Below are 12,531 nucleotides of genomic sequence, written 5' to 3'. Positions count from 1 at the left end.
ACTACAAATCTGCTGATGGCTTAACCCTACAAATAGGATATATTTTTCCAAATTGCTAGTTGAGCAACAGACCTTTTTCCCCATTAATTTTACATTGATTTTAGTGCTTAAAGTGTTGCAAAGAATTAATCATGCAGGATAACGTAATCAAAAGAAACATTTCACCATTAGCCCAGATTTAGGCTGAATTATTATTCTGCCTGAGAATTTATGGACAAATAATTGTTCAAACTTATTTATGTGCATTGGCTTTCATAGCTCTATTGACAGACATACTGCCAGCAGAACTGCAGTAATACATTTACTATTAATGCTGATTGGCTGCAGTTTTACATTTTGTAATTCTGAATTGCAGAGTCCCAATCCAATAAGGAAAATGTACCTTTGCATTTTACAATAAATCTGGGACTCTTTAATTCAAAATGCAATTTCTGGCTTCTCTTGTAGACATCACCACTGAAAAAAAAAGATAAAAGATCTGTGTCCCTCAGGTCATGCTTAAAAAGGTGCAAAAAAACAATGTGCATTCTCAGTCACAATTGTGGGCTACTGAACCCACTAATTAATATTTTTTTTCTCGCTTTGGTATTAAATAACAATTAAAAGGTTCTTAGAAATGTAATATATTCTGGTCATAGGAATCTGCAGAGGTGTCCCATTATTTGACTTTGTCCATTGAAATGAGCCGTTACCTTATTCATAAATAAATAATCTTTTTTTCCTGGTTTGTTTCTCTCTCTCCTATGCCAAGATCAATATCTTTTAACATCTTACTTATTTTATTACTGCTTTTGCTTTTCTGGGACTGATTGAAAGTTGCTCAGAGGAAATCTTTGGTTTTGCTTAAGTATCCATGACATTTAATCATGACTTTCCTTGCAGTTTAATTCCAGCCAGTCAATCAGTTAATCCACTTCAATTGATTCTGTGCTTTCTGTCATTGGCTTGCATTCGTTGGGCATCCGTTGGTGTCGGCTCAGCTGTGTGGCTTGTGTGAAGCTCCGATCACATTTCTCGCACCTGCGGAGGCAATAAGAAAATTAAGACAGGGAGCTACATGTAAAGGGTGATGGCCATTTTCTCATCCCAACTAATTGGAACAGACACTTAAAAGTGGCTGTGAATTTTATAAGGCTCCTGGGGTCTAATTGGTGGCTACTCCCCGGCCTTGATGCCAGTGATGGGACAAGGTTTGCTTGATTCAGAACAGAGGATTCTGTCAATAGGCAGAGAGTAAGGTGATTTCTCAAGAGATGCCTGTCTTGTTATGGTCCTGCTCACTGTCAGTTCAAATAGATAAAGAACAAAAAGAGATTTTCAGGAGCATGCCATCAAAGGACCTGCTCTGTCGGAAGCTCAAGGGCCTGAGGAGAAATTGATGGCAGACTAAATCTCACCTTTCACTAATTTAAAATCAGACAGAAGAGGCTGTAAATGGCAAATCATGTTCAGGAAACTACTTAGATCTTAAATACAGAATGGTGTTTCAGACATCTAGGCATTCTTGAAATCTGAACATCTGCAACATCAGCACCATTCAAGAATCTTTTATTGATGAAGAATATAATTTAGCATCAAATTCTCTGTAGTACTTTTACTGTATTTTCTACCAGTTTTTAGATTCTATTGAACTGTAAAGGCATATAGAAAGACAAGTGAAAAATATAGTTGGAGAATTTTAATGACATTTTACAGCACAGCTTTGAGTTTTTTTCTCTCAAAATAACAGAATATGTTTTAAATTTTGGTGTATGTGTACATTAAAATGTACCCAAAAAAGAAATGAAGTTTTATATACAATTGAAATAGCTCTTGTCAGTATGCAAATAGAATTTGGAAAACACAGGGGTGCAGAAATTCTCAGAGGATATATCAGCATCACTTAATGTCATGCATCAGTTTTAAAACAAATTGTTGCAAGGTGCAGCAGCTCTTTGAAATATTGTATTTTTTATTTGCATAACAATTTAGTTCTGTCTGCTTTAATGCTTCCTTCATCCAGAAATATATCATATGCTTTTTTAAAATTAATATATAAAGTCACCTTTAACATCTTTATCATTATAATGTCGACTGTATCATGAAAAAAATGGCCCAAATTGAATTATTTTAATAATAATTTGAAGACTAAACATGGAGGAGGTAAATGAGCAACCATTAAATTGAATAAAGTATTCAGGAGAAAATTATTTACTCAGAATGTATTAATAATCTGAACCATGATTGCAAAATACAATTACTGTCATTTTTAATCCATGATCAACCCTGCACTTCTATCAAATCCTTCTTCATTTTACTTATTACAGGAAATAGTTGAGGTTACTTCAGTAGTTGCATTAAACCCATGAGAAAGCAATAAAGCAAGTTGAAGGATCTTTTCAAGAAGACTAGGAGGAAGTTTGTTGGTAACATAAATATCAACCTGAACCAATTGAATTAAAAGGCCAGTGTTCATACTGGACAGTATAATTTTCATGTTATACTATCCAAGCAATGATGGTCTTTCCCCTACTCTCCCTACCATTGAAGGTGAGAGTTGAGATGCAAATTTACAAATCTGATGGGTCATATGCCTGTTTCTGTAGCAAAAATCTAAACTGCTGGAAGAACTTAATGCATCAAGACACAATTTATGGAAGCAATGGGATGTTTGATAGGCTGACTCTCTGCATCAGGACTGGCCTAGTTTTGTGCTGTAAACACAATTCAATATTATTTAATTTGCCTTTTTTAACTTGATAAATAAAGTAAAAGACAATGGAAATGAAGGAAAACAACTGAAACTCAACATGTTGCTTCCAATAATGAAATAATGCAGCCATGGTACTAATGAGGGTACTCTCAAAGTCAAGCTTCCTAATTATAAACCACAGTATTGAATTTGATTGGTTCTTTGCTGCCTGTATAGTTTTCAAAACCTCATTCTTGTAGAAAGCTGCAACCTCTTCCCTGGTTGAAAAAGGACAGAGAAAGGTTGGAGACCAGGCTTTCACTTGTTAAGTTGTTCCACAATTCCAAGAGTCATTAAGCAGTGGATGCATTCCTAACAAAAGCATTTAAATGAATTAGGAGGAAATATTCTGGTTTTGGTTAGGACAGGCCAACAATATTTTGTAGGCTCTTCAGATGAACTGAAAACTCACTGATTGCTGAATGAGAGGTTTGTTTTTGTCTCTGACTGTACTCCCCACCAGCTGGTGCTCGGATCTGCCATCAGTGATCGCGTACATCCGGAATCGTGGCAAGGTCTTTGGATATACTGAACTTGTAGAGACCTATGGCAAGTGGGTGGGTTGGGGAAAATGGAATACTCATTGTTCTCCTTAACTTCTCCATAAAATGAAACCTACTTGTGTCTATAAATGTGTCTATAAATTCTGTGAGCTATAAAGTGAAACAAATTTTTGAGTGAAATTTTGATCAACAAAAGCGGATTAGAGTTAATTACCATTTCACGCTCTGGTTGTCTTTCCAAATTCTGCGTAAATCTTTAGATACCCAATGTTTTGGTATTAGATCATACTCGTTTAAATGTTTTCCTATATTAAGTGTGATGTTCACCCAAAATTTCAGAGTTGTTAAACACAATAAAAATTCTACTGATGGAAAGCAACTGCTGTGTAACTGAAATCAGTGCCATCAAGATCATGTAGGAGAAAAGTTAAAGGAAGAGGGACAGAGGCATTCCATGCCATTGCTCAGGACTGATTCATTCTAAAGGCAACAAGTTCAGAAAACTATTTGTGCAATTTATTTTAAGCAAACGAAAAACATCAGTCAACATTAGAAAGGTCTTTTAACACTGCACAATTTGTACGGCTAGATGTACTGTAAACTAACAGGGTATTGCCTTATAACTTGCCAGAAGAAAGAAACATTAGGGAGGTATAAATCAGTTGGCCTTATTTAATTGTTCTTTTAGAGGCAATATCAGATTGATTGGGAAAACCAAAGATTCAAAAGCTTAATGAAAACAAGAGGACACTTTTAGAAGATTGTATGGGAAGCAATGTTGGATAATAAACTTGGCAGAACAATTTGGTGCACTTTCTAATGTCTAGAGATCTTGAAAAGAATTTCCCAACCAGAAGAACGATTGCAGACAGCTCCTTTCACTTATGAATTAGTGGAATAATTGAATAATAGAACAGAGGCTAAAGCTATTTGGACCAGTGAGATGTATTAAAATTGAGTTATTCATTTAGTCCCATTACTCTCCTTACACTACAGAGTCTTATTTTCTTCTAAATATATATGCATTTTCCTCCTTAAACCTATTATGGATCTGCTTCCAATAGCAACTCATGTCTTTTGCTGTTCAATCACAATACGTATTTCCTTAGTAAACATTCAGCCCTATAATAATCTTCTCCTTAAATTTTTCTACTTAAAAGCTAATCTAAACCTTCCTTTTTCCAGTGAAAAGAACTCAATTTTCTTTATTTTCCTTCTGGTACTAAACTTTATTATTTTTGATATAATTCAAATAAGTCTTCTCTCTACTTTCTAAGTAACTTTGTGAACGTGTAAGTGAACCGGTAAACTGGGAGTAGGTGTGCGCCATTCGGCCCCACACCTGCACTGTCATTCAATGAGATTATGCCAGATCTGATTATAACCTCAACTCTGTATTAGGATTGATACATTAGGTCTGATAATAAATGTCTTGTTTTAATATTTTAAATAATAATTTCCAATATTTTTTCTGTTTTGATGGATGCTGATTTACTGGTTCTAGTTTGCTTTTTGTTCTCTATCCTTTTTGAATAAAGAAGGTGTAGTTGCTAATGGAACATTCCCATTTTCTAGAAAGATTTGGAAAATCAAAACCAATGGCTTCTTCTGATAATAATCTAGGATGAAATCCATCAAGGTCAATTTTGTCAGCTCACAACTCCTTCAAATTTCTCAGTACTCTTCCCTGGTGACAGGAATTCTCCTGAGTTTCTAACAACCCACTTTCCAGTTACCAAGATATAGCTTTTCTAACTTGTTGCTGCAAGGATCAATTTCAAACTTCATAAATGCTTAATATTGTGCTAGTACAACATGTTTATCAGGGCAGGAATAGGATGATAGTACAGATGGATCTGTGGCTGAGGAAGTGGTGTCAGGAGCAGGTCAGATTTCTGGATCATTGGGATCTCTTCTGGAGAAGGTATGACCTGTACAAAAAAGGGGACCAAAAACCTTGTGGGCAGGTTTGCTAGAATTCTTCGAGAGGGTTTAAACTAATTTGGCAGGGGAATGGGAAATGGAATGACAGAGAAGTTGCTGTACCTTGATGCAGTGTGTAGTCAAGACTGTGAGAAAGGACTGGCAGCTAGTATGGCAAATTGCAGTCAGTGGAATGATTCTAAGTGAAACATGGGGGCAAAATTGAGAAGAGTGATGAACACAGACTGGATGCACGTGTTATACAGAATAAAGTAGATGATCTTGGAGCAAAGTTGGAGATTGGCAGGTACGACATTCTGGGCATCACTGAGTCGTGGCCTGCATAATGATCATAGTTGGGAGCTTAACATGAAAGGATACACATTGAATCAAAAGGACATGTAGGTAGGCAGAAGGGGTGGATAGCTCTATTGGTAAAAAATAAAATAAAATCCTTAGAAAGAGGTGGCATAGGATCGGTGATGTACAATCCTTACGGGTAGTTAAGAAACTACAAGGGTGAAAAAACACTGATGGAAGTCATATCCAGTCCCCTGAACAGTAGCCAGGGTATGGGTTATAAATTTTAATGGGAAATAGAAAAGGCATGTAATTAGAGCAATATTACGATAATCATGGGGGATTTCAATATGTAGGTAGATTGGGGAAATCAGGCTGGTGCTGGATCCTGAGAGAGGGAATTTATAGAATGCTAACAAGATGGCTTTCTAGAGTAGCTCATGGTTAAATTCACTAGGAGAAAGAGAATTCTGGATTGAGTGTTGTGTAATGAACTAGATTTGACTAGGGAGCTTAAGATGAAGGAACCCTTCAGAGGCAATGATCATAATAAGATAGAATTCACCCAGCAATTTGAGAGAGTGAAGATAAAGTCATATATATCAGTGTTACATGGAGTAAAAGGAATTACAGAGGCATGTGAGAGAAGCTGGCCAAAGATGTTTGGAAGGGAACACTAGCAGGGATGATGGCAGGGCAGCAAAGGTTGGAGTTTCTGGGTGCAATCTAAAAGTGCAAAATAGATACATCCCAACCATAGAACACTACAGCACAGTACAGGCCCTTCAGCCCTCCATGTTATGCCGACCCATATAATCCTTAAAAAAAAGTACTAAACCCACACTACCCCATAGCCCTCCATTTTTTTCATCCGTGTGCCTGTCCAAGAGGCTCTCAAATACCCCTAATGTTCTAGCCTCCACCACCATCTCTGGCAAGTCATTCCAGGCACTCACAACCCTCTGTGTAAAAAAACTTACCCCTGATGTCTCCCCTAAACTTCCCTCCCTTAATTTTGTACATATGCCCTCTGGTGTTTGCTATTGGTGCCCTGGGAAACAGGTACTGACTATCCACCCTATCTATGCCTCTCATAATCTTGTAGACCTCTATCAAGTCCCCTCTCATTCTTCTTCGCTCCAAAGAGAAAAGTCCCAGCTCTGTTAACCTTGCTTCATATGACTTGTTCTCCAAAGCAGGCAACATCCTGGTAAATCTCCTCTGCACCCTCTCCATAGCTTCCACATCCTTCCTATAATGAGGTGAGCAGAATTGAACACAATACTCTAAGTGCGGTCTCACCAGAGATTTGTAGATGATGAAATGATCTTGTTAACCCAAAGATGAAGAAATGTTCTAAAGGGAGGATGAGGCAACTGTGGCTGACAAGGGAAGTCAAAGATAGCATAAAAGCAAAAGAGAGAGCATATAGCAAAAACTAGTGGGAAGTTAGAGGATTGGGAAGCTGCTTTTAAACACCAATGGAAGGCAACTAAAAAGAATAAGACCAGAAGGAAAGAAAAGATTAAATGTGATGGTAAACTATCAAAAGATTTTTCAGATAAGGTTAAAGGAGAGGTGGAAGTGGATATTGGACCATTGGAAAACGATGCTGAGAGCTAGTAATGAGGGTAAAAGAAATGGTGGGTGAACTTAATAAGTATTTTCCATCAGCCTTTTTCTGTGAAAGGCACTAGCAGTATGGCAGAAATACAAGAGTCATGGGCAGAAGTGATTGTAGCTGCTATTACTAAGGAGAAGGTGCTTGGGAAGCTGAAAGGTCTGAAGAAGATAAATGACTTGGACCAGGTGGATTACATCCCAGTTTTCTGAAAGAATTAACTGAAGAGATTGTGGAGGCATTAGTAATGATCTTTCAAGAATCACTGGATTCTGAAATAGTTCCCGAGGACTGAAAAATTGCAAATATCACTCCAGTCTTTAAGATAGGATGGAGATGGGAGAAGGAAAATTATAGACCAGATAGCCTGACTGCAGTGGTTGGTAAGATGTTGGAGTCCATTGCTAAGGATGAGGTTTCAGAGTACTTGGAAGCACATGATAAAATAGCCAGGGTCATCATAGTTTCCTTAAGGGGCATGCTTGCCTGATAAATCTGCTGGAATTCTTTGAGGAAATAACAGGCAGGATAGACAAAGATGAGTCAGTGGATGTTGTTTACTTGGATTTTCAGAAAGCCTTTGACAAGGTGCCACATGAGGCTGCTAAACAAGATAAGAGCCCTTGATATTACGGGAAAGATACTAACATTGATAGAAGATTGACTGACTGGCAGGAGGCAAAGTGTCGGAATAAAGGGTTAGCTACCAGTGACTAGAGGTGTTCTGCATTGTGGGTATTGGGACTGCTTTTCATGTATTTGTTAATGATTTGGATGATGGAATTGATGGCTTTGTGGCAAAGTTTGCAGATGATATAAAGATAAGTAAAGGGGCAAGACATGTTGAGGAAGGAACTGGGAAGATTGGGAGAATGGGCAAAGAAATGGTAGATGGAATATAATATAGAAAAGTGTATGGTCATGCACTTCGGTAGAAAGAATAAAAGCGTAGACTACTTTCTAAATAAGATGAAAATTCAAAAATCAGAGGTGCAAAGGGACTTAGGAGTTGTTGTGCAGGATTCCCTAAAGGTTAACTTGCAGGTTAAGTCAATAGTAAGGAAGGCAAATGCAATGTTAGCATTCATTTTGACAGAACTAGAATATAAGAGCAAGGATGCAATGCTGAGGCCCGGACCACTTATCTAAAAAAAAAGATGTGCTGGCGTTGGAGAGGGTCCAGAGTAGGTTCAGGAGAATGAGGGAAAGAAAGGGTTAATGTATGGGGTGCGTTTTTTGCCTCTGAACCTGTTACTGCTAGAGTTTAGATGTAAATGCAGGGATCTCATTGAAACCTATGAAATACTGAAAGACCTAGATACAGTGGATGTGGATAGGATGATTCCTATCGTGTGTGAGTCTCGAACCTGAGGGCAGAGCCTCAGAATAGAGGGCCATCCATTTAAACTGAGATGACAAGGAGCTTTTTCAGCCAGAGAGTGATATATCTGTGGAATTTATTGCTACAGAAAGTTGTAGGGGCCAAGTCATTGAGTATATATAAAGCAGAGACTGATAGGTTCTTGGTTAGTCAGGGCATCAAAGGTTATGGAGAGAAGGCAGGAGAATGGGGTTCAGAGGGATAATAAATCAGCCATGATGGATTGCTGGAGCAGACACAATGTGCCGAATGGCCTAATTCTACTCCTTGGTCTTAAGGTCTTCAATAGGGTTTCCAAAATTAGATACTATGCACGTGATAAAGTGGGTTGGATAGTGCCTCTTCACATCTCTGACTTGGGTTTAACTGAAGCCTATATTGTGAGGTTGTCTGCTACTTGGACCTTGGTATCCTTCAGTCTGTTCAGAATGCCATTTAATAATCTCACAAAGAAAATCCATTTAAGTTATTTTTTTTTGTCAGTGGGATTGGGACGCCCTGGAATTGGAGGTTACCAATTCTTATAATCCTTATCGGAGGAAAGTAAATGAACAGGATAATGGAAAGAATATTAAGTTGTTTTATAGTGAATTGTATGTAGAAGAACAAAACCTGGTCAAACAAAACAGGTAGTTCTACAATTTGAACTGCTTGAGAACATCTACCACTAGGATTAAGGGCAACTTCTATTCCACTGTCTTAAGACACTTGAACAGGGTCTTTCTATGATGCATAACTCCTGGTTTCTCAATCTAGATTGGTATAGATTTGTTTGATTATCTGCAGTTCACTTTCTCTCTAACTCTAAAACTATATTCTGCAGTCTTTTATAACTAGTTATAACTGCTATATTGATTATCTAGCTTCTTTGGTGTGGCATATTATAGACAACTAATATTATAATCTCCACTTTATAAGTCTGCCCAAAGTTAAGGATGCATTCTACATGCATTATATCTGAGTGACTATTATAAAGCAAAGTGATACATTTACCTTTATATTGCTAGGCTATCATGATGCGTGGTTGTTTTTAATTCATCATCATCAACAATTCAACTACTCTTAGAGTTTTATGCATTTAAGAAATTGTAAATTGGTAAATTAATTTATTATTGGCACTTGTACTGAAGTACAGTGAAAAACTTGGTATTGTATGCCATCTATACAGATCATTTCATCACGTTAATGCTTTGAGACAGTATGAGGGATAAACAATAATGGAATGTTGAATCAAGTGTTATATTTACAGAGAAATTGCAATGCAGGCAGACAGTAATACACAGAAGCTTTTCTTAGGGATAGATCAAGTGGTTAACAAACCACCTCAGTTTGCAAATTTAGTTGAAAGTCAGCAGTTGGCAGATTAATTAAATAAATAAAGAATAATGGGCTGGATTTTGTATAATCTGCCAGTTCCTTGCACTTAGTGCTCCTTTTATCATTCTACAGGCCAACCGAGCTTCAGCTCTCACTAATGTGAGTGTTCAGTGAAACAGAGTGGTTTGTGAACAGCAACTTGGCCTCATGTGGCACGTCCTGGATGTCCATCCTTTACACTAATCTGATGGCCTTTGGACAACTGCTTGCTGTTACAGGCTTTTTAATTTAATTTTAAATACATTAAATGAATAGAAACATTTAATATTCTAAAGATTTAAATAATATAAAATGTAATACATTTTTATTTTAAAAAATACAGTGAAGTGATGTAAAATAAAAATGTTTAGATAGAAAATTAAGAAAAATGTGTGCTTACTTTTTCAATCAACATTAATGAACTGATTGAAGTAAATGAGAGCATAGTAAAATGCCAGTGAGGTAACACTGAAGTGTACAGTAGGTGCAAAATGCATCCATATCCTCAGATCCTCATATTTGTTCTCTGGCCCAGGACAGTGCAATGTCCAGCCCTGAGCCGCGATGTCCATCGATATCATGGTCCTGAATTTTTTAGGTTTGAGCGTGTGAGTGAGTGGGAAAAGGGGCTTGTTGTCTTGTTTAGTTTCCTCATTGATGCGCGTGTTGCTCTGCTGAATATTTTGCAGATGCCACATTAACACCAGAATATATGACGACATTTGCAGGCTATCTCCCCCAACACATCGTTGGGTACATTGGTTGTTAATGCAAACAACGCATGTCACAGTGTGTTTTGCTGTACATGTGATAAAAATAAACTGAATCTGAAAGGGGAGTTCAGGTTTGTCAAGAAAGAGCAAGATGATCTCACCAACGAACAACACCTCAATGTGTGTTCTCTACATTCCAGGTCTACATATAGTCTGTATTAGAAGCTCAGTTGTAGCTTAACAGCAAACATACAACAGCATAACAGCACAGCAAATAGATGAAGTCAATCCCTTCAGTGGTGCCACAGCTACATGTTAACTGGCAGAGGAAGATCATAAACTGCAGGATGAGCAATTTCCATGAAATTTCCTATTGTGATATATGGTCTAGTACCAGCTCCACACCTAACCAGCTTGTTCCAATACAGTTAAATAACTAACATCCGTTACATAAAAAAGAGAATTTCACAGCTACATCCAATCACAAAAAGCAGCATCAATCTAATCTACCCAATAATTGTCTGCTCTCAGTTATAAGAGAATGATGGATGGTATCATTGACCACTCAATGAAGGACTACTTATTTACCAATAACCTGCTCATCCAGACTCAGCTTGGCTGCAGCCAGGACTGCTCAGCAGTGGATCTCATTACGAAGACTCAGCAGATGACATCCAGAGGGAGGGTGACTGCACTTATCTCAAGGCAGCATAGAGTCCTGGTAAAATTTTACTCAAGAAGAGTAATGTATGGAAAAAGTGGCTTGACAGCAAGAAAGGTAGGCTGTAAATGGTGACAGTAACCATATCCCATGTGATGTATGAATAAAGATACTAAACAGAGTAGAAAAGATTATATTATTATAATGTTGAACTAGCCTTTCACATTGCCCTTAAAATACTGATCTGTCTCCTCACATATTTATCAACCTGTTAAAATTAACTAATCTTCTGTGACATCTTTTCTCCTTAAAGTTTTTCAGAACATACAAGAGCCTTTGATTTTTTTTTCAGGTCTCTCCAGTTCACGTGAGCCTTTGGTTTTATAGAATTAATATGAAGTTTCATTTTCTTCAGTGACCACTTTATGGAATTCTTCACCTTCCTCATTGCAGCTGAGCAAAATCTGTTAGTGGCTGGATTTTACAGTAAAACCTGGAACTTTAATAATAATTTCAGAATGCAAGTAGAAGTTACTGAGGAATTGTGAAATGGAAAAAAAAAGACTTTTAGGATGCGAAGTTAATTACTTATTGGAAACTGAGTATTATTGTCTACTTAAAACCACTGCTGATTTGGGAAGATTTGCCCTGAATGAGTTAACGGTCCAATCGTCTTCAGAATTACAGCATTCTGGAGCAGAATCTTGTCAAACGAAATTCATCAAATGAATCTGTTCAATGAAATGAGCCCAAGAGCATTGTTCAGACAAAGATTTGTGTTTCATTCATTAGTGCATGTGGGCAATGCTGTCCCCTTTGAGAGGTTATCAAAGTGCTGATAACACATTAGTGCATTGCTGAGCATTTATCTGAAAACTGATTAGGTACCAAAGCTGTTGTTAAAATCACTGTCTTCCATCATGTTGATCTTCAAACTCTCAAATTTCAATTATTTATGAAAAACAACTGAATATCAGAATTTACTCAATTACTGCCAATCGAATATCAAGAATAAAGGGCCATCTAGATGTAAAAGCAGCATAGAAATAGGGTCATAATATTTCTGTAGGCTTCTTAGTGTTGCTACTTTGTAAGATAACAGGTAAACAAGAGAGCATTTTTAATGACGGCAGGAAACAATCAACGAGCAGCCACGAAGACAGAACTTGGTGGTAAACCTTTGTGGATTTTTGTTAAATTTATTAAGTATTCTGTTTCACCAATGTGTAACTGTACTGTTCCTGATTTTTTTTTAGTAAATACAGAATAATTTTGTGCTTGACATGCTTATCTAACTGATTAAAAGGTACCTTATTTTATGTTTTGAGTTTTACTGGTACAA

At 37.2% G+C, this 12,531-nt stretch overlaps 1 protein-coding gene across 1 annotated transcript in view; it reads right to left on the bottom strand.

The window, feature by feature from the left end:
* Positions 1 to 277: 277 nt before the first annotated feature.
* Positions 278 to 12,531, bottom strand: part of prdm6 (PR domain containing 6) — a 196,082-nt gene continuing 183,828 nt past the window's right edge. Inside the window, exon 7 of the mRNA XM_059969658.1 lies at positions 278 to 1,020. Within this exon, the coding sequence (XP_059825641.1) occupies positions 906 to 1,020 (115 nt within the window). The 3' untranslated portion in view covers positions 278 to 905. The remainder of the gene's footprint in view (positions 1,021 to 12,531) is intronic.

The sequence above is a fragment of the Hypanus sabinus genome, chromosome 5 (assembly GCF_030144855.1).
Source record: "Hypanus sabinus isolate sHypSab1 chromosome 5, sHypSab1.hap1, whole genome shotgun sequence".
Taxonomy (NCBI): Eukaryota; Metazoa; Chordata; class Chondrichthyes; order Myliobatiformes; family Dasyatidae; genus Hypanus; species Hypanus sabinus.
This window is presented reverse-complemented; position numbering and strand designations above follow the sequence as displayed.